The sequence below is a fragment of the Molossus molossus genome, unplaced genomic scaffold, assembly GCF_014108415.1.
Source record: "Molossus molossus isolate mMolMol1 unplaced genomic scaffold, mMolMol1.p scaffold_m16_p_19, whole genome shotgun sequence".
NCBI classification, from domain to species: Eukaryota; Metazoa; Chordata; class Mammalia; order Chiroptera; family Molossidae; genus Molossus; species Molossus molossus.
The window spans coordinates 33528258-33550850 of record NW_023425354.1 but is presented as its reverse complement, the minus strand read 5'-3'; the positions used below and the strand labels follow the sequence as shown (position 1 = coordinate 33550850).

Here is a 22593-nt window from a genome sequence, read left to right as displayed (position 1 = left end):
TTCCATTGTAGTCTTTATAAGAATACAAATTCTTTCCAATTCAAAGAATTTTTCTCCCACAAACTAAATGGGTGGGTGGGGGGGGGAGGTTGCTACAGGTGCATTGTTACTAGGAAACCTCTATTTTGAAATTCCAAGTAATTGAAAATCTCTTCTGTAGATTCTAGATGCTACCAAAATAGAAATTGCAGTTTGGAGCTACTTCACATATATGGGAGTTTTGGAGGTAGAGGAGACCTGCTCTGAAAAAATAAATACTCAGCTTTACATTTACAGCTGAAGTAGATTCTTAAAAATTTAAGTTTGATGTGAAATTCTTTTTTTTAATCCTCACCTGAGGCTATTTTTCCATTGGTTTTTAGAGAGTGGAAGGGAGGGAGAGAGAGAAAGAAACACATCGATGTGAGAGAGACACATTGATTTGTTGCCTCTGGCCCAACCCAGACTGCAGCTGGGTTTCAAACCCACAGCAGAGGTACATGCCTTTGAGTGGGAATCCAACCGAGACTCTGGTCTACAGGCCAATGCTCTAAACACTGAGCTAAACTGGCCAGGGCTGAAGTTCCTTTTTGAATTGCAGATTAAACCATTTTGTTTCCTGCTGGAAATCTAAATTCAGGGAGATTTATAGCTCAGGGATATCTTGATCATTCTTTTGCTAAAATGTCAGTTAAAACTATGCCTGGGTATATTCTGATCTAGGGGAGTAATTGGGCAGTAAACTTGCTCTTTGAGGGTACTTTGTGATGAATTTCTTTGCCAATTACAGATGGTCAAATCATTTCTAAGCCTTTGGCCTTAATAGCAAGAACCTTGAAGTGTTCTTCAGAACTGAACCCCTGCTCCTCCTATTCATAAATAATAAAGTAAAATTTTTAAAAAGTGTGAGAGCCTGGCCAGTGTGGCTTAGTGGATTGAGCGTCGTCCCATGTACTGAGAGGTCCCAGTTTGATTCCCAGTCAGGACACATGCTGGGGTTTCAGGCTGGATCCTCAGTAGGAGGAGTGTAGGAGGCAGCCATGGTTGTTTCTCTCTCACATTGATGTTTCTATCTCTCCCTCTCTAAAAAATCAGTGGAAACAAAAATAAATACATAAAATAATTTGAAACTGAGAGTGACAGTTCCACAGCTTTACTCCCCACATTCCGCAGGTATTCTCCGAAAAAGTCTTAGAACTGCATTGCAAACTTATGATCTCCAGTTCTTACTAGAAAATTTGAACCACTTAATCCCAAATGAGGCTCCAGTACACTCGATCCATACTGTAGGTTAACTTTGGGCTTATGCCGTGTTCATTTTACACTGTTCTTCAGATCAAGAGAAGATTTGAGTTAGGAACAGCTGACGCTAACTTGGTAGGAGTTAAGTTAAATAGTCATGAGCTGAAAGGGGCTCTGAAGATTATCTTTGAGGTTCTTCTGTCAAGAATTTAATGGAGGAGAATCCCAGACTCTTGTGATTCATCTTCCATTTTGAAACAATCTAGTTAAACCTTTGGTTGTTACTAAGTGGAGAATACCAGGTGCAGAAATTTGTTACTCATTTATAAAAATGAAAGCTTATCCTTTTTAAGGTTGACCCATAAAGCTTTTTCATTCCTTGGTAAGAAACGTTGGAAATAAAACCAGTTTGGTTATCTACTGAACAAAACAGAATTAGAAATTAAGAACTCCAAATTCTATTTCTTTGTGCTACCACTGACTTGGTTGGCTTGGCTAGAGGCCAAATCCTGAAGATTAGGCCAAACTGTTTTGTTGCTGAGTCTATTGTTCATCTAACATTCAGCCCAACCTTCAACTTCCTTCTTGGCCCTCTCCTGGAGTTGCTTTGTAGTTTATGACAAATTCTGTAATAGACTATATTGTATGGGCCTCAGTTTCCTTTTTTAAAAAAAATTTTTATTGAAATTATTGGATATGACTCAGTTTCCTAATTTGAAAATGCTATCAATTGCTACCTCCCTCATAAATACCTTGAAAAGTAACTATTCTTCAGTAGCTGTTTAAACATTTACTCACTATAACTTTGTTATTTGGGAACTTTAGAACTTCTACTTCGAAGGTTAGAGTAGTTGGGAGGCCTGCCTTACTGAAATGCGCCCATGGCAATACAAAGGGTGCCCATTCAAATAGGCTGGACAAAGGTCAGTCTCAGGGTACCCAAGCAGTTACCACAGAGTCCTGGAAATTTTACATTTGCCCGGTGGCCACCTCTTGGGGACTAGTGGCTATGTGTGAGCAGGATTCATTGATTCTTTGCAGCAGTTCTCTTCAGGATGAAGGTGCTTGCTTCTGAACTATTTGATTTCCACAGTTAACCAGTGTTTTATTCTTTGTGTTTAGCTCTCACCGTTCTCTATCTTTTGTCTTTCTAAGCTGTTCAAATGTTTACTGTTTTGTTAAGTACACTTTAGTAATAACTAGAGAGGAAGGTAGAACTAACCTCATAGATACTCCCTTCCATTCTCCAGTTGGTCTTCTGCCTTTGCCTGAAAGTTGTATTGGAGTTATCCAGATATGCAGAATTACATGTTTAGAGCAGGCTTCAGAACTTCAAATTAACCTCCTCTGATGACTCTGGAGGTTAGGACAAGTTCTGCTTAGTAGTTTACAAGAGCAGCGATGCTATCATTTTCTCAGATTCTTTTGCACAAAGCACTCTAAAACTCCCACATTTTCCTTCAGGAATATTATTTTTGCTCACCACACACCCAGGGCTTATTAACATTTCGCACGAAGTCAGTGAATGTGTCAAATAGAATATGACTTCAGAAAACTCTTTACAGCCCTGCCGGTTTGGCTCAGCGGTTGGAGCATCGGACTGTAGACCAGAGGGTCCCGGGTTCGGTTTCCGCTAGGGGCACGTACCAAAAAAAAAAAAAAGAAAACTGTTTACAATTTCCTTCTTTTTTTTTTTTTTTTCTTTTATCCTCACCCGAGGATATTTTTCCATTTTTGTACAGATAGAGTGGGAGGGAGAGAGAGGAAGAGTGAGAGAGAGAAACATCGACGTGAAGGGACACATCGAGTGGCTGCCACCTGCACGACCAACCAGGGCCGGGGACAAACTGCAACCGAAGTACGTGCCCTTAGCGAAAAGAAAAGTAAGCCAATGTAACTGCTCTTGGTGCTGTGTTAAAAGATCACACTATTTCAAAAGACTTACCAAGTTTCCTGTAGCATCTTAACCATTTGAAGGAATTTTGATCATTGAATTGCCACTAAAAAAAAATAAGAATAGCCCTGGCCGGTTTGGCTCAGCGGTTAGAGCATCGGCCTGCGGTCCGGAGAGACCCGGGTTCGGTTCCCGCTAAGGGCACGTACTTCGGTTGCAGTTTGTCCCCGGCCCTGGTTGGTCGTGCGGTGGCAGCCACTCGATGTGTCCCTTCACGTCGATGTTTCTCTCTCTCTGTCTCTTCCTCTCTCTCCCTCCCACTCTATCTGTACAAAAAATGGAAAAGTATCCTCGGGTGAGGATAAAAAAAAAAAAAAAGAATAAATTTATACAGGAGGATTTGTGAGAGCTGCAGCACTGATCTGTCAAACCCAGCCTTTGTTTTGTTTTTTTTTGTTAATTCTCCCCTGAGGATACCTTTCCATTGATTTTTAGATAGAGTAGAAGGGAAGGAGGGAGGGAGGGAGAGAGAGAGAGGAGAGAGAGAGAGAGAGGGGAGAAACAGAAACATCCTCGACTGGTTGGCTTCCTGACCCGGAGCCGGGGATCAAACCTGCAACCCAGGCATGCGCCCCTGACTGGAATCGAACCAGAGACTCTTTGGTCCGCAGGCCGACTCTTAACTGCTGAGCCATACCAGCCAGGGCAGTCTTTGTTGTTGTTTTTTAATGAGATGGAATGAGGTTGTAAGTTTTCTAATATTCTAAGATGACTGGCAAAAATTGGCTAAAGATTGAATCTTTGCTTCCTAGACCATAGATTTTGTCCCATTTGCAAAATGAGACTATTACACTTTGGTCAGCAGACTCCACTGTGCTCAAGTCCTGAATTTGACTTTTTTTTTCTTTATTGATTTTAGAGAGAGAGGAAGGGAGAGGGAGATGGAAACATTGATGAGAAAGAACATTGATTGGCCACCTCCTGCATGCCCCTCACTGGGGATCAGGCCCACAACCTGGGCATGTGCCCTGACCAGGAATCGAACCAGTGACCTCTTGGTGCGTGGGTCGACACTCAACCATTGAGCCACACCGGCTGGGCCTGAATTTGACTTTTAAAAATTACTTTTCCCACCCTGGCTGGATTGAATCAGAGGTTAGAGTGTTGGCCCACAGACCGGAGAGTCCCGGGTTTGGTTCCACTAAGGTCATGTACCTTGGTTGCAATTTGTCCCGGCTCCAGTTGGGGTCGTGTGGGTGGCAGCCACTCAATGTGTCTCTCACATTGATGTTTCTCTCTCTTCCCCCCTTTCTCCCTCCCGCTCTGTCTGAAGATAAATGCAAAAATGTTCTCAGGTGAGGATAAAAAAAATTTACTTTTCCTGGCTGGTGTGGCTCAGTTGACTGAGTGTTGTCCTGTGCATTGAAAGGTTGCTGGTTGCATTGCAAATCAGGGCACATAACCAGGTTGTGGTCTTGATCCCTGGAGGCAACATCAGTGTTTCTCTTTCCCTCGCTCCTTTCCTCCCTCTCCCCCCCTGCTGTAAAATCAATAAGAAACATTTAAAAAATAATAATAATTACTTTTCATTTTAGCGTCAACAATTTACACCATATATGAGGAAGAATAGTAAAGTGGAATTTTACTCTAGTGATCTTGTCAAATGTGAAAAAATTTTTAAATAAAAAACACACATATGCAAATAAACCTAATTAGGTACAAGTACTATCATTCATTATCCAACATTTTCATCACGCTGTTGTGAATATTTATTGCCAGTTCTGGGTATAAGTGGCCAGGGGGACACCTGTAGCATGTTACCTAATGTTTGACTAAATATAGCCAGTTTTTGATTCTCTGAAGGTAGACTATTGGGTTGTGGATTTTTTTTTTTCTTCTTTAATTTCTTGGATTCACTCTGATTTCTCCAACTCTTGAAGTCATTAGGATAAAGTATATTTATTTACATTTCCCCAAGCAAAGGATTTTTATATTTATATAACGTTTATATATTTTTGTTTTGTTTTGTTTGTTTTTATCCTCACCCCGGGGACATTTTTGCATTTATCTTCAGATAGAGTTGGAGGGAGAGAGGGAGGAAGAGAGAGAGAGAGAAACATTGACTGGTTGCTACCCACACAACCCCAGTTGGGGCCCAGGATGAACTGCAACCAAGGTACTTACCTCTAGGGGGAACCGAACCCGGGTCTCTCTAGTCCATGGGCCGACGCTCCAACCACTGAGCCAAGCTGGTCAGGGCTAAAATTTATATTATAAATCCTGGATGAAGTGAAAATTAAAAATACCTTTCAGGTTGCAGGTTTCATCCCTGGTTGGGGTGCCTACAGGAGTTAACAGATTGATGTCTCCCTCTCACATCCCTTTCTCCCCTCCTCCGACCCCCCTCTTTTTCTCCCTCTTTCTCAAATAAATTAAAAAAATAAATCCTTGGATAAGGATAAAAAGGAAATACCAATCAAATGGGCAATTGGTGGCCTTGGCCAGTTTGGCTCAGCAGTTGGAGTATCTGCCCTCAGATCAAAGGGTCTCAGATTCTATTCCCAGTCAAGGGCACGGACCTGTGTTGCAGGTTTGACTCCTGGCCCCAGTCAGGGTGGTGTGGGAGGCAGCTGATCACGGTCTCTTTCTCACATTGATGTTTCTCTCTCTCTCTCTTCCCCCTTCCCTCCCTTCCACTCTATCTAAAAATCAATGGAAAAATATTCTCAGGTGAAGATCAACATAAAAAAAGGGGGCAACTGTTGTATGCATGTGTAGCACATTTTCATACTACTTGTTTAATCCTTTTAACAGTTATTTAAGGTAGCATAGCCCATTTTGCTGGTGAAGAATGAGGCTCAGAGAGTTTGAGAGATGTGTCCAGGATTGTACTGCTAGTATATGTTAAAGGTATGACTGGGACCCTGGTTCTTCTGACTCCTAGTCTGGTTTAATTTTTTCCATGTTTCCTCTCTTTAGAGATACCTAGTCTGTTTTTCAAAGCTAAACCAATCCAGAACTCCGATTTTTTCTCTTCAAACTGAAATGTAAAAGAACCTGTCTCCTGATAGGGTAGGCCAAAGAAAATTTTTCCTTACTCAAAAGAGGATTAAGCTATCCAACCGTATCAAAGTTTGGGAAGTGCTTTGCCCTGTCTGGATACTTAGGCCTCGGTATTAGAAAGGGAACAAACTGAAATTGCTAATGTGTAAGCATGGTCTTATGCAGTTCAGTTTAAATGTTTGGCAGGAGGACTTCAGTGAAAGGCTTAGGTGGACTTGAGGGTCATGTGTCATCACAACTCCCTGTAAATATTGGTGATTTAGAATCTTCTGCCCTGAGGACAATATGCTAGTCAAGTGTTTCAATGTAGAAAGTGTTGCTAGAAACTCATATTTCATACAAACCTCATCATTCTAAGAATATAAATGCAATATAATAAAATGCCAGTGCCTTTGAAAGCAGAATTCAGAAAGTTGTATAGTTCAAGGTAAAATAATGTATCAGTTACTTAAAACTAAATACATGTTTTAAACGCCCGGCTAGCTCAGTCAGTAGAGCATGAGACTCTTAAATATATGTTTTAAAAAACGAGTGCATTTGCTTCCTAAGAGTAAAATGTATTTTTTTTCCTGATGATAAATGTACTTATAAAGTCTGTCCAAGACTAATAGTAGGGGAAGCAAGATTCTTATACATAAATCCATCTTAAGGAGAGGTTCTGAAATTAGAGGTTATTATTGCTGCATCCTAGTGCAATCAAAATGAGGCTTCTGCTCTGCACTGTAAAGCCAGAGGGCAGTGTTGCTGCCTTTCCACCAAGCAGCCAGGTTTCTGGGACTGCTGCATGATGTCATAGCAGAAGGAATATTAAAAACACGAAGAAAACTATCTCAAATTAGACATTTAATGTAAATTTTAGGCCAAAGGAAACACTGATCATACATTGTTTCCCATAGATCATCTACCAGAATAGGGCCAGGGACAAGCTCAGTCCAGCTTTGAGGGCCCTGAGTCAGTCTTGACCAGCATAATTTCCTTTTGATTCATTGATTTGTTTGCTCCTTATGCATTATAAGGTGCATTTCACTTGTGAGGTTCCCACCACCTCCACTGTTTCATTTACCTGCAAAGGAAGTTTTGTGTAGTGGGAGGTTTTTTTCCCCTTTCCCTGCAGGGGTATTTAAACCTTCAAGTTTAAATGACAATCTCATGATTCTCTTGAACCTTTTCCCTGGAAAAAAAATGTACATATAACACAAGTCTACATGTAATTTTATGGAGTTTGTGCTAGTGATTTGAGTAGTGCAGTTGCCCTAAGGAAACACATAGGACAAGTGAAGATGGCTGGGTTATCCATGGTGACAGGAGGGAACAATAATTTCTTACTATATTGATTTTGAGGCAGAAATTAATTCCCAGGGCCTCCCTGCATTTTCAAGAGCAGAACTATTCAAGAACTGCTGCCATCAAAACAACAAAAATTCTGTTATCAGAGCAGTTTAGGAGACTGAGAATAGCACCTGTACATGGAATATGTGCAGGGTTCCTACCTGGCCCCCAAGGAGTTAATCTCTTTAACCTCTAGAAGCTTTATATTTGATGCAGTGAGGGGGGCATTTCTAACTTTAGTTTGACCCTCATGTATAGGTGGACAGCTATTTTTTTTTGGATTAGGGAGCACCTAAGTATTGGACAATTAGGGTAAGTCCTTGGAATGCCCCAATTGTTTCCTCCATAAATCCATAATCCCCTACCTCTGAACATCTTAATATAAAGAGCTGCCCCACAAGGTTATCCAACCATTGCTTGCCTTAAGCAATAGGTTTACCAAGATCCTATTCCCCCACACTGGTGTGGCTCAGTGGTTGAGCATTGACCCATGCACCAAGAGGTCACTGGTTCGATTCCTGGTCAGGGCACATGCCCAGGTTGTGGGCCGGATCCTCAGTGGAGGGCATGCAGGAGGCACGCAATTGATGTTCTCTCTCATTGATGTTTCTATCTACCTCTCCCTTCCTCTCTCAAATCAATAAAGGAAAAAATTTAAAAAGCCTCTTCCAAGCATCTAGGAACTCTCAGCCTCAAAGGTGGGTGGGGGAGTGGAGATGACTAAAAACCTACTTGTAAGAATGAAATATGAGGCTGCCAGTTGTCTAACAAACTGCCAAATTATATTTACATTTTTGTTAATAGACTTTCGAATGGCTACTGAGATACAAAATTAAATTTTAAGCTTGGATTGTAGCCACTTTCTACTCCCCAAACACCCAGTACTGGTTTATTTCTCCAACACCAGGAAAGAAAACCAAGGCACTAGAAAGCAAGCACACTTAAGTTTGAAGCTATTTAAATCTTTATATTTTGCCTGAACTGTATATTGTAGCACACTGGAACTCACCAAGGGGAAAATCGGCAAATTAAAAGTGCTTCCATTAAAGATTTTTTTTTTCAAACTAACAAATTTAATGATTTATTTACACCCCTCCCCCCAAATTGCAATTGCTTAAGTCAGTACTATTTTGAATTAGTTCTAGAAATCACACTTAAACTATGTTACATTTACAAATAAATTTATTATAACTAGAATGAATTTAATGGTTCTCAGATTTGGCCACCTTATAGATCTGTTTAAAGAGAGGATTGTTAACAGAAAATGCATTGTAACTTGGTCAAATTACACATTTAAAAAAAGCTTCTAAAAAGAAAAGTAATGCATCCCTCAGTTTCACATAATTAAAGAACAGGAGAAAGCACGCAAGCTACATCATAGCTAAATTTACCAAACCAACCAAAGCCGGGGGGATTTTCTCTTCTGATTATGTGTCATAAAAAGGTCCACTGTCTTATATACACATGTATATAATGTTACATTCCATCACTGTAAAAAGTCCCCTTTACCCCCTCCCCCGCCCCCAAAAGTTTCAGTCTAGTCTCCAAACTTGGACAGCGGTGCTCGCTCCTTCTGCCGGTGCAGTTCGTTCTCCGTCAGCAGCTGGAGGTTCTCAGCTCGCAGCCGGTCCAGCTCCAGCTCCAGCTCCCTCACACGCGCATCGTCGCCGCCAGCCAACCTCTTGCTTTCCAGCCGCAGCCGGTTATTCTCGTCCTCCATGCGCGAGAGGCACTTCTCCAGCTCCAGATATTCCTTGATGAGCTCCTGCTTGCTCATGTTCTGCAGGCTTTCCGCGTGGTACCGCTCGTAAGTCTCGGAGAAGTCCCGCTGCAGAAACTCGCTGCCGTCTCCTCCCATCCCGTCGCTGCCCCCATCTTCTTCGCCCGCTTCTTCCATAAACTCTTCATCGCTGGTGTCGGATTTGGCTGCAGCCCGCTTGGGGTAGAAGCCGGTTTTGAGATCCGGCTCCTCCTGGTCATGATCATCCATGAGGAACTGCGTGGTGTTATAGGGCGCAACCGGCTGGCCCTTGGCAAACATCTCGGCTCGAATCCTCGAAGCTCGCAGACTCTGTTTTTCGTCGAACTTTCTCTTCTCCTCCCAGGTCAGCTTATAGTACGGTTTCCAATGCCGCTTCTTCTTAGAGGGGCGTCTCCTATGTTTTTTCTTGCCTAGCTGTCTCTGCTGCTGTTTCCAAGAGTCCTCGCCCCCAGCGGCAGGAACCCCCAACTTGTTGGCTTCAGAGTCATGACATGGCTGGGCGAGAGGTTCGGCCTCCGGCCTGGGTTCCTCTCCCGCCGGCGGTGCGAGTGCTCCACCAGCAGACACGTCGTCTCCATTCTGGCCCTTATCGTCCGCTTCCAGGGAGCTAGGTTCTGGACAGACCTGGGTCTGCAGAGGAGGCGGCTGGGGTTCCAGGCTCCCTTCCCCCTCCTGCCCTGGACGGCCACCCGACTGGGGGAACGCTCTCGATTGCCACCTACTGTCCTCCTCGGGCACCCGCTCCTCCGCGCCTGGGGGGCGATCGGGGTTCCGCTCTTCATGGACAGCATCAGCACCTGTACAGTTGCTAGTTTGAGGCTGGTGCAGATATTCCGACACGAGTGGCTCGGCCATGGCTAATAGTCCTCTTCTCAAAGTTTGAAGAATTTTGGCTGTAAGTCCTTGAGGAAAAAAGAGGTTTTTCTTTTCCTTAAAAAAAAATGTCCAACAGAATCCACTTCGGTAATTCCTGTAGTGATGTCTTTAGCCAGTCCTGTCAGCAAACTCCAATTGCAACGTGGGGGAGGTCAAGTCAGTAAAGGGTTAAGCGCCACCGCGCGACCAGCTAGCAGGTCCAAAGGGGTGCAGCAGCAGGAAGAGTACGTAATGTGAGGAGGGGGTCGGCCTCAAGCCTCCCCGCAGAGCGCCCCCACAATGGAAGAACTGGTGGGCTAGGAGATGAGGTTAAGTCCAGTGGGTTAAACCCAGCCCCGAAGGGGTTAAAACTACCGATGACGCTGCCTCCCAGGGGCCGGACCAACAAAGGGTTAAATCCCTTGCCGCAGAGCCCACAAGGGGTTAAGGTCCCAGAGCCACCTCCTCCCACTTCCACGGGTGTCGCTCCAACCCGAGCTCCCAGTTCCTTAGGCCGGACCGGAGCCTCATCCGAGGACAGACAAACTCATCTCCCCTTTGGCTCGATGCTCTGCTCTGCTCAGCTCAGTTCTCCTCCACCTCCTCCTCTTTTCCTCCCTCCCTCCCCCCTCCCCCTTCCGACAGCTCCTCTTCCGCCTCCTCCCCCAGTTTCCCCTCCCAACTGGCCTCTGCACCTGCCAACTTCCAACTGCTGCCTCGCAGCTCTCTGCGCAGCTTTTATATAGAAGCTTGTCCGCCCCGCCCATGGGCATGCGTAATGGGGTCCCTATTGCAGGAAGCTGGGACTCGTAGTTTCCATCTTTCGGGCCCGCCGTCCTCACGCGCCGTGCGACGTAGCCAATCCCAGGACGCGTAGGGGGCGCTTTCCAGGCCACCTCCCTCCATCGCTTAACCCTCGCTGGCAAAACGTGAGTGACCATTGGTCGATAGTCACACGTATCACGAAGGAAGGAAAACCAATGCAGAGAAGATGGGGCGGGCTCTGGACCATACCATTCTGCTTTAGGAATACGAGAAGATTCGATTGTCTCTGAGGGACCACACAGAACATTTTAATGAAAAGGTGCGTCTTAAAACCTGCTATGGTATACTATCTTCAGCGGAAGGGTTCTGAAGGTCATAAACATTTGTTAACCGAAGCAAAAAATGGTTTATTCCTAAAAAGTAGTCCCTAAAGTGTAAAAGAAAAGTAAATCTTACAAGGAGAGATGTTGGCCCGTGGCTGGTAACTTTCCATTCTTAAGATTACAGAAATGGTTTCAAAGTGTGTCTCTAATGCCTGGGACTGACGTTTGCGGACGGATATTGTGAACACATTCTGTTAAAAAAAAAAAGCGCATGAAGAAGTAAACAAATAAAGAATAAAAAGTGCCGCCTTAAAGGGACAGTGTGACTACGTTAGCACAGCAACTTCGGACTAGGCCTCAGATGATAAGGCAGGTTCGAGTCCCGAGTGACGGCCACCCTCAGACCGGTCTCGAGACCTATGGGCGAAAGTGAATGAGATCCAGCCCCATTGTAGCCTTTCAGTGCCGCCGCTGCCCCAGCAACCGGTGCAAAATGGTGGGCCAGGACTGAGCTCGTCTGGGCTGGGATCCGGGAAGCGCTGGGTGAGCGCCAGAGGCTCCCTGGAAACCCCAGGCAGGAAGGCCTGGCCCGGGGGCCTCATATTCTATCGAAGAAAATGGCCTCCTGAGGCTGACTTGGTCTGTTCACTTCAAAGCCCACCAGGAGCATTCCAGAGATGGACAGGGGATTCTGGGCCAGCTGATCAACCTCGCTGTTGGGGAGGGGTACGAAATTAATAAGTTTAAGTAACCAATCCTGGCTAAGAGAGAAGGGGGTACTGGGGCTCTTCCTGGTCAGTGGGTACTGGGCAACACCCGGAGAGAGCCAGAGGTTCCCCCAAAGACGAGGTGTTACCCAGAAATGGGTGCAAGGGGGGGGGGGGTTGGCCCAGGACAGTGGTGTAGACTCATGGGGAGATGGGGGAAAGACTTGTTCTTGAGAATATTCTCCAGATTCCATGCATCTGCCTGAAGGACAGGGCCTAGTAGTAACCCAAACCCTAATAATTTAGGCCTAAAATCCATTCTAATCTTAACTGCTTCTTGCCACACACCTAGTAACCCAATCTTATTATTTTTTCCTTAATAGCAATGGCTGACAGTCCAGCTACTTTTCACTGTATAATGTACTTTTACCACAGAACCATTTGACCCCACCACAGCCCAGTGAGTAAGGATAGAAATTATTGTCTCCATTTTAGAGATAGGAAATCTCTAAGACTAAGAGAAATTAAGTGACTTATCCAAGGTCACTTGACAACTAAGTGGCAGTTCTGGTTAGTGTGAAGGTCTTTGTGACCCCCGTGCCATTTTTCTTTGTCACAAACACAAAATTCCTCCCCCTCCCAAGAACTCTAGATTTAGTTCCTTTTCATTCCTAACAGCTTCAGCATAATTCAGTCTATTTCTCCATTTAGCAAAGATTTGTTAGGAAGCATGATGATGAATAACTCGTCCTTGCTGCTCATGGACTGTGTAGAGAGGCCATCAAACCACAGTGAGCCAAAATGGCAGGTGACAACAACCACATAGGAGTTTGTGAACCAAGCTGCTTAGGAGTTGACAATTGTGTACATGTTTCAAGGGGAAGTGACTTATTGACTGTTTCTGAAGGATGAGTCGTTTTCAGGCAAAGTGGCATAAAGAAGAGCATTCTAGCCCTGGTCAGTGTGCTCAGTGGTTAGAGCACAGGCCCACACACCAGAGGGTCTTGGTTCAATTCCGTCAAGGGCATGTGCCTGGGCTGCAAGTTAGATCCTTGGCCCCAGTTGGGATGTATGCAGGAGGCAACCAATGGATGTGTCTCTCTCACATCAATGTTTCTCCCTCCATCCCTTCCTCCCTTTTACTTTCTCTAAAAATCAACGGAAAAAATATCCTCAGGTGAGGATTAACAAAAAAGGGTGGAAGGGGGGCATTCTATGAAGAGCAAGCATCATGTTCAATGAAAGGATTTGACTGGGAATTCAAGAGTGGTTCTATGAGAAAGTGGTGATGGCATGCCCAAAGGGAGAGGCAAGCAAGTACCTCCTGGGCACAGCCAGGTGTTTTGAAATTGACCCCTCCAGCCTGTTTTCCTTGAGCTTTCAAGAACTCAGATCGATCTGAAAAACCTATCTTCTGTGCTGCTTCATCAGTCAAACAGGAGGCTCTTCAGGAGCTACTGACATCTTATTTGTTACCATGTTTTCAGACTCCAGAGGACTTGTGGGTACCCTCAATCAGGGGATTTGGTTCCATAGCTGAACCCAGCCTCAGTTTACTGGACAGGGCTCAGCTGTATGGACTTATTTGTCATGTTGGGGGAGGGGTGCCCAGACTAATAGGTTGTGAAATTCTAGAATTCTGTCAAACAGGAGACCAGGCACCTATTTGAGTTTTAACCCTCTGCCAGGCATTTTACATGCCCTGGTCATTTAAACCCAAGACTGCCTTATGATAAAGAGATCACCATCCTTATTTCACAAACAAGGCAACCCAGGCTCAGAGCAATTAAGATCTTGTCTTGCCCAAGTCACACAATGTGTGCAAGTGGTGGAGCTGGCTTCCGTTCCACCTGCACCCCCAGCACCAATTTTGTCCCTCTCCCACTGCCCTGCTGTTGCCTCTCTGCTTGTAACCCTGAGCTAACTGTGGAGCAGAAGGGCCCATGTGTCTGTTCTGAAAAATACCACCTTGAGAAAAAGACTGAGGGTCAAAGAGTGACCCTAGCTTCCAGTGGGGAGGATGGGCAAGGCCAGGGGTTGACCCAGGTAACTCAGGAGTTTAAGGGTCTCTAAGAAGGGGCTTTCAGAACTAGCTCTATCTCACCCAGGAGGAGGAAGGTGCTGGGCCCAGGTGGTGACAACTACAGAGAGTTCAAGGCTGCTGCAGCCCTCCACAGATGGGGACCTTGGCCAGTGGTCTCTGAGGCGCCAACACGGCCTGGACGACAGGGCTGGTGCTGACCAGAGGAGGGCCAAAGTTGCCACGCGGTGAGAAAAATAAATTCAGTGCCCGCGCAGCCAAGCAGGAGCCAGAAGCCGGCATCAACCGGAGGTCTGTGCCCATTCAGGCGTTCTGCCCACCCGAACAGGGGGATCCCCTCTCATGTCCCGGCTCCAACGCCCAAGGGTGGGGCGGGGAAAAGGCTCCCTCTTGGTCTTGGCCTTCCAGAAAATTCCCTGGGAAAGCCTGAAGGCGGGGGTCACGGGAAGGGGATGCAAGGAACGAGCAGCTGAGGGGTAAGCGGCCAATGGGCACTTCCGAAGGGTCGCGACCCCAACCCTACGCGCCCAAGGCGGGGAGCAGGGAGCAGCTACCCTGGTCTTCGGTGGTGACAACTGGGTGGGGACGGACCAACGCCTGGCTCCCGCTGCCCCCCGCCCCCCTCCGGGAGGACCCAGCTCTTGGCCCCCATCCCCGGTGGGTGTGGCCCGGGCCTCTGCCACCAACGCTCCGGCTCCAGCCCCACCCCTCCCGGGACACCCGGATCCCCTCGCCTTTCCTGAAGAGTCCAGTTGGGTGTTCCCTTCACTGGTCCACGGAGGAGGGACAATCCTCCTCTCAGAAACACCGCGCGCTGGCCTCTCCGGCTGTCCGAAGGGGCATGGGTAGGAGGGAGTAGGAAAGGGGCTGTGCCTCACGCGCTCCTGACTCAATTTCCGCCTCATTTCGTAGACGGCAGAAGATTAAGGTTTTGTTTTATTTTATTTAGTGAAACATTCATTTGTAAGTGAGTCTTCAGTGATGACGTCCTGAGTGTGTGTGGAGAGAGGAAGGCTAGCAAACGGAGCTCACGCCCCTCCCCCGGGGCCAGCTCTCTCTGCCTTCCCCCAACTTGGCCGGGCCTCCCGGCCTCCCTCCCAAAGCCTCCCAGCCAACCAATCCCAGGAACCGGCTCAAGTCCCAGCCTGCCCCAGAGCTGAGCCTCCAAGGGGAGAGGCTGGGGTGGGAGAAGAGTCAGGTGATCCAGGGGTTGAAGAGGGCAGAGGCTGAGGCCAGCAGCCCCGCCCCCGAGTCACCAGCCAACCCAGAACCCCGAACGTGCACCAAAACTGCAACCTTCCAAAGAAACCGGGGATGGTTTGGGGCGGGGGGAGCTTGGGGGTGGGAGAAGCACCCTAGTAAAGCTGCAGGAAAGGGTGGGGTCTTATCCCCTCCCACGTTAGGGGAGGGGTGCCAAGGCAAACACTGATTGGTAGTGGTGGTGGTAGCGGGTGGGATTAATGCTGTTCTCCTAAACCCTAGGAAGGCTCAGGGCACAGCAGGACAGGGGCACACAGCCGCCTCCGTTGGCTGTAGAGATTCCTCCATTGAGAGTCACCTCTTCTGGGTCCGAAACTGTCTGACCAGCCACTGGACAATGAAGGGCCACAGGAGGAAGAAGAGCAGCGTAGGACCTGAGAGCCTGAGGGGCCATGGCCGAGCACTGGATGGCGGCCTCTGTTGCTAAAAAGGAGGGAGGGAGTCAGAGGCCAGCCCAGGCCTCAGTACAGGCTGGGCCCTCCTTAGGAACCTGATGCCAGAACTCAGTGGGAGCTTCCACTTCCTTAAGGTTGTGAGGACTGGAGCAGAGAAGCCCTGCCCTCATATCTGCGCCACTAGAAGGGAAGGGATCCTGGGGTTCCTAGTGTGTCCCTGACAGATGAGCTCCAAACTCACTCCCCATCCTCCTCCCAGGGCAATCCCAGGTGCCAAGAGGACTGGAGGCTGGAGGGGGCGCCAAGTGGAGGGATTGGCTTCTAGGCTGTTTCCTCGGCCACAAAGCAATGACCTTGTTGGTGTGGCCTTAAGACCCTCATATTGTAAAGGATGTGCCACATATTTCAAATGAGGAACCTGAGTGCTAAGATTTTAGTCTCTAAATATTCTTTGCTTAAAGGATCCAGGGCTCAGCAGGTGACTGTGGGACACTGGTGCCAGAAAGCAAGGAAGCTTATAAAGATTAATGAGGTCAGGATAGGACCCAACCTGAAAGGGTCTCCACTGACCAAAGTTGTGACAATCTGAACATCAAAAAGAATGATGGTTGCAGTTGATTGAAATACTGAATCTTTAAAATCCACGAGTCCACATTGATACTCAAAAAAAGAGAGAGAGAGAGAGAGAAAGCTGGAAATTTGTCACCATTGAGATGGTTGCTAAATCAACTTCTTACTTTAAAAATAGATAAAGAGAATTAAGCACATATGCTGCTTTTTCTTAAGGCACTGTATTTCAGGGAAATCCTAGATGATCAAGGAAACTACAGGAAAATAACAGCTCATAAATTTTAAAGGAATAATAGAATTTAAAAGTAAACTTTTTTTGCAACCACTAAATAAATTATCGATTAGGCAAGAACTATCAATTTGTGTCAAAACCTATATGACAAATGGGGTGGACAGGGAACCGGGAATACCCTGGTTGCAAAAGAAAAACATGACTTTACAATGGTGGGACCAGACTGTAACCCCTTTATCCATGCTATAGTGGTCCATGTTAGAATCATTAATGGCAGGCTATCGATATGTGTCCCCTAATGTGAAGAACATCACCTCTGATGAAATCTGGTTATGTAAACTAGCCACCAGGATGTAGATAGACCCAAAATGTGGAACATTTCTACAGGACCACTGGCTGAGTCTCATTAGCAACTCAGTAGCAAGGGAAAGGGACTGGTCTGAATTAAAAGTCTTAAAAGAACAGAGCAGCTGGCAAAGGCACTTTTGGGAGAACTGGAGAGATTTGAATTTGGATCAGCTATTTGATGATATGAAGGAATTATTGTATGTGATAAAATTAGGTAATAGAATGTTCTTATTTTTAGAGATGCAAACGCAAGTATTTCAGGGTGGAAAACTTTAAAATCTTCAGGATATAAAATTAGTAAAAGTTAAACAAAATTAAAAAGCTGGGGGGAGGTGGTGTTGAAATGTTAGCCACTGTGGATATGAGGAAATTCCTGCCACCCTGGTTGATATTCACTGTGCCAAGGAGATTAGGGGTCATCCAAGTGACCACATCCAGCAACTCAGCCCTCGCCTGTCCCCACTACCCCAGGCTTCTCAAGAACAGACCCACTCAAGAGTTAATGGTGGGTGCCATCTTTGGAGGGAGATAGACCTAGGGCCACTCCCAGCTCCATCACTTAATGTTAATAATACTAATAATAACAATGAACACCATTCCAGGAGGTCTTTGTGTGTGTTGGGCACTGGGAAGTACCTGCATACATTATGCTATCTAATCCTCACAGCACCTCTATGAGGATCTTCCAGGCTGTGTGCTCTCAGGTAAGTTACTCAACCTCTCAGAGCTTTAGTTTCTTCTTCTGTAACAGGGAAATGAAAACCTATATCATAGGGTTGTTGTGTGGATTAAGTGAGATAATGTAATGGTATTTGGCACACAGCTGGGACTCCAGAAATGGCAGAAGCTGAGGTGGAAGGGGCAAGCAGATCTTGGAGTCGAGGGGAGGGAGTGAGGAATGCAAGGGCTGAATTGTTTTGGAGTAAACCCGAAGACTGAGAACACAAGTCCTAACTAGGGACAACAGGGACCCTCCAGCCCCAATGCAAAGAGCAGACATCCTGGCCCTTCCAACTGTTGGAATTACTCCTCCCTCTCAGTGTCTCTTCAGGCAAAGGGAAGTAAGGGCAGAAAAAGAGGGCCCTTCTCACTCTCCCTTCCAGGAGGAAGCAAGCACTTCAGATCCCCTGAATTCTCTGCCTGTGACGTGAGTCACAACATTCTCTGGAGGAGGCAAAGGTGTGGGCAGGTATGGATGTGGGGACAAAGAAGTGGCTGGATGAAGAGCCTAACACAGAGACCTTCAGAGTCCTGCCCCACTCTTGCCCTGGGCCTTGGGGGGCTCACCTGCTTGGGGGGGGCAGGCATGCTCTCCAGGCTTTGCAGTCTCCCCTGGACATCCCGCATGCTCTCCTGCAGTGCTCGCACTGTCCTCACCAGCCATGAGTCCAGTTCCTGGGGCCCCAGCAAGCTGCCTTTTAATCCCTCTGTGAAAAACAGACACATAGGGCAGAGAACTCAGGAAGCAGCTCAGCTAGGGGAAGGGTGGTGGCAGGCTGGGGCAGGTCCAGGAGAAAGTAAGAGTGGGACGCAGTCCCTTGTACCAAGTGTGACTTTTGTAAAGTCCATTCACATATGGCTGAGTAACAGGCTAGCTGTATGATTTTGGGCAAGTAAGTAACTTCTCTGAGCCTCATTTTGTCATCTGAAAATTAGGAGATGCCATCTCCCTCACAGGGCTGGTGGCTCAAAGGAATAAAGATGATATTTATGAAAGTGCCCTTTATGGGACATGGCACACTGGAAGTTATAGAAGAGGATAGGGCAGAACTCACTGTTGTCCTTTGAGAGTCCCACATGGGAGGTCCAGAGAGAGAGAATGACTCCCAAAGCCATGTAGCTGTAGCTATGGGGGGGGGGGGGGGGGGGCTAGCACTTCCTGCCCCAGCTGCCCTTACTCAGTGCCTGATGGCTCCTGATAGCTCTCAGGGAGAGAAGGCCAGGCAAGGACTTTGTATCTGGCTGTTTGGCAATCCTTCCTGGGCAGAGGCTGCTCTCTCCAATTCCCAGAACTGGACTTTCATCTCTTCCCCCAAGAGGGCAGCCAAGGGATGGCCATGGGCAAGGGATGAAGGGGGGTAAGGGTCAAGCAGTGATTCACCTTTCCCTGTCGGGGGCACGGGGCTGTTTCTGGTGTCAGGCTCTCCTCCAGGGGTACCCATCTGCTCTGCCCAAACCTGCTGAGATGAGTCATAAGGTCCAAGGGGAGCAGTGGGAGCAGCTTGGGCACAGTGGGGTGGGAAAGGGAGGGTACAAGGGGTTATCTCACCAGCTCAGGCTCCAGCTGCTCCAGGGAATCACAGAAAACCTCGGAGTCCAGGTCCCTGGGTGGCTGAGACTCTGGGGAGCATGTAGGTAGGTTAGTAAAAGAGGGAGGCAACGGAGGGAGAGGAGGAGTGTAGAACCCAGCAGAGGCACCTGTTCAGGGGACAATAGAGAAACTGCCACAAGAGGCAACAGATGGACCCCAGAAGTGAGGCCCTGGAACAGAAATGCCAGAAACTTCCTCCTGGTTTCCCCTGGAGCCTAGGAGGTCTCTGTCTGTGGGCATGAGGTATGATGGGCACAGCATGGCATTCAGCCTTCTCCCCTTCACCACACCTGGAGGTCTCCTCCAACCCTGGCCTGCATTTGGCCCTCTGCCTTCCTGCACAGCCACTAACCTGGGCTTGTGGGTGCTGGTTCCTTGGGGAGGCAGGGAGACTCTGGGGCAGCCCCAGCATCTCCATTCAGTACCTGCTCCTTCCAACCTGCAGAGACACAGCACCCAGGATTGGGGCTGGAAAGAGGTTGGTGCCTCCCAGTGAGCTCAGATCTCTGTTCCCCATTAGGGGCAGTGGCTGGGGTCCTTACATTGACATCACCTGGAGTCCTCTGCCCCTGGGCCCCCCTCCAACTGAGCAGCCCCCTCAGCCTGAACCTGACAGTTCACTCAGCACCTGCAGAGCTCCCATTTGGGGGCCTGACCTGTGACTCTTTTCAGGAAGGTTTCCGGGGGCCTCGGCATGTCAGGGATCACCTGGTACAGAGGCTCAAAGTAACCAAACATGTCATCTGCTACCTCACCCAGAGGCACTGTATCGATCACCTGTAGAGGATAAAGTTTACTGGGGGGTATCTGGCCCCTTCCACCCCTCCCGCCCCTCCCCTCCTATCGCTTTGTGCTGGGCCCCCTCCATCTTGCTTCTGTCATCATACACTCCACCTTGTGCCTAACCAGAGACCAGAGACAGATTTAGGGGGACAGCATGAAGTTGGTAATTCCCGTGGGGTGTCAACATGCAGGAAACAAATGGGAACAGCAATGGAAGGGTAGGGGACAGGCCACCTGGCTGGGAGCTTGGGTACAGAGAGGAGGCCACAGCCTATCCCTACCTTCTGTGCCACCACCTTCATCTCAGTGATGTAGGCAGACATGGCCTCCTCCCTACTCATCTTGCCCAGGCTGTTCCAGGCATCCCTGGGGGCAGAGAGCTGTGAGAGGCTGGTTGACCAGCACAGGCTTGTTTGCCCAGCTAGTGGGGAGCTCACCACTTATATCGTCCAATGGGGTCCCAGAACCCAGGCCGGGGAACAAGGCAGGGCCCCATGGTAGCCTGCTTGTAGTAGCTGTAGAATCGAAGCATCTCTTCATAGGAAGGGCGGTAATAGCCTGGGCAGGAAGTTGGAGAGTGGATGGCAGAGCATCACCCTCAGCTCCAAGAGGATGGAGGTGAGGGGAAACCACCCTAGGAGAGGGCAGAGATGGTGAGGGGTCTACCAGGGGTGGGAGGTAGAGGGGACCCACTGGGCAACCTAGGCAGAGACTTGTCTGCAAAAACGGAAGGGATCAGTGCATCCTGGGAGGCAGACCCCAGCCATCTTGACCCCCAAATTCAGGTCCTCATGCCCTCACTCACTGTTCTTGGGCAGGTTCTGAATGACTCGGACCGCGGCCTGGAACTGTTCCTGGCAGTCCGGTTCTGGGATTTCTTTCTCAGTACCCATATCCAGCTGCGCCGAGCCCTGGGGCCCTACTTTTGTGCACTCTGCAAGAACAAGTCTCCGTGTGAGCAGTCCTCCAGGGTCCACCCCGGCACACACCTCGGTAAGCCACGGATCCACTTTCCAGGGGAGCAAACTAAGCTCTTTGGAGGCCGGAGTGAGATACCCGGGGAGGTCAGAAGCTGTGGCTGAAGAGACCCCTTTTTCTACCCCAAGGCAGCGTAGGTGAGGCGGGGGTGGGTGGAGTGGACCTCGGTGGGTGGGTGGAGAGGCCGATGGTAAGGGGTCGCAGTGCCCCTCTAGACGCGCATCTCCAACTCCTAGAGAAGCTAGTGGGCAAGCCAAGAGGAGTCAGGCGGGCGAACAATCCTCCCACCCCGAACCTCGCACCCCTGCTCGGCAGCCCGGCACTCACCCTGCAGATCCCCCTGCCCGGACACCTGGGTCCTCTCTCGCCACTAGCCGAAGGCTTCCTACTGACCTCCCGGCCCAGTCTGGCCGGAATGGGAACGCGAGGCGAGGGGATTTTAAGCCAATGAGAGAGCTCGTTTCAGATTCGGCTTCTATACCCCAGCCACTCAGCGCGGCTTTTTCAAGATTATGCAAATAGTTAGCTCTGCCTCTCCCAATCAGGAGGGGTGAATCTGGTGGTCGACTACCCTACCCTGGACTGCCAGAGGCGGGCGGAAGCGCCTCCTGGTGGACATAGTGAAATAACACTAAGTACTCGCGCCCCCTGGTGGAAATCGGCGTCTGTCAGCTGAACTCAAGTCTCTTCCGGCACTTACCAGTCGCTGTAGCTAAAATAGGGGTCATACCCTGGGCAGTGTGGCTCAATTGGTTGAGCATGGTCCCATACACCGGGTTGCGGGTTGGATTCCCGGTCAGGGCACATACCTAGGCTGTGGGTTTGATCCCTGTAAGAGCGCATGCCGGGGCAACAGATTGATGATCTCTCTCACATGATGATCTCATATTATTTCTTTATAAAAAAAAATCAATGAAAACATATCCTCAGGTGAGGATTTAATAATAATAACAATAACAATAACAATAATAATAATAAATAGGGAGCCATGTCCTGTGGTCATGAGTTCTGGAGGAGCAGCTCTGGAGGAGGAACATCGCAACTGAGTTTTTAAAGGCTTAAGAATAAGCTGGAGTAAGTCTCTCCAAGGTTGTGGGTTTGATCTCCTGTCAGGGCACGTTGAAGAATCAACCAATGAATGCATAAATAAGTGGAGCAACAATTTCTCTCTTTCTCCCTCTCTTTCTCTCTCAAATCAATAATAATTAGAGTAAGCTAGGAGCCCTGGCCAGTTTGGCTCAGCGGTTGAGCGCCGGCCTGCGGACTAGAGAGTCCCCGTTCGGTTCCGCTAGGGGCGCGTGCCACCAAAAAAAAAAAAACAAAACAAAAAAACAGTAAGCTAGGAGAAGAATGAGGAAAGTCATTCTGGAGGAAGAAATCTCAGGATCAAAAGTGCGGAGGTCACTGGCCAGTTTGGCTCAGAGGTTGAGCATCGGCCCGCGGACCAGAGTCCTGGGTTGGGTTCCAGCTAGGGGCACGTGTCACAAAAAACAAACAAAACAAAACAAAACAAAAAAACCAGGGGCTCTGGCCGGTTTGGCTCAGCGGTTAGAGCGTCTGCCTGCGGTCCAGAGAGACCCGGGTTCGTTCCCGCTGGGGGCACGTACCTCGGTTGCAGTTTGTCCCCGGCCCTGGTTAGGTCGTGTGGTTGGCAACCACTCGATGTGTCCCTTTCACGTGGATGTTTTCTCTCTCTCTCCCTCCCACTCTATCTAACAAAATATCGAAAAATGTCCTCGGGTGGCGCAACGGTTAG

General features: G+C 48.1%; 2 protein-coding genes across 2 annotated transcripts; both read right to left on the bottom strand.

Annotated features, from left to right (window-relative positions):
• Positions 1–8671: 8671 nt before the first annotated feature.
• On the bottom strand, positions 8672–10832 carry HEXIM1 (HEXIM P-TEFb complex subunit 1). Its single transcript, XM_036268571.1, has one exon. It carries the CDS (start codon positions 10122–10124, stop codon positions 9045–9047), a length of 1080 nt encoding a protein of 359 aa, XP_036124464.1. The 5' UTR covers positions 10125–10832; the 3' UTR covers positions 8672–9044.
• Positions 10833–14938: 4106 nt separating this feature from the next.
• Positions 14939–21150, bottom strand: ACBD4 (acyl-CoA binding domain containing 4). The gene is made up of 9 exons (XM_036268569.1): positions 20665–21150; positions 20297–20417; positions 20141–20225; positions 19733–19853; positions 19429–19515; positions 19035–19105; positions 18867–18942; positions 18053–18192; positions 14939–15643 (listed from the first exon to the last, which is right to left on the bottom strand). The coding sequence occupies exons 1-9, from the start codon at positions 20750–20752 to the stop codon at positions 15515–15517; spliced, it is 918 nt and encodes a 305-aa protein (XP_036124462.1). The 5' UTR covers positions 20753–21150; the 3' UTR covers positions 14939–15514.
• Between the last annotated feature and the right edge of the window lie 1443 nt (positions 21151–22593).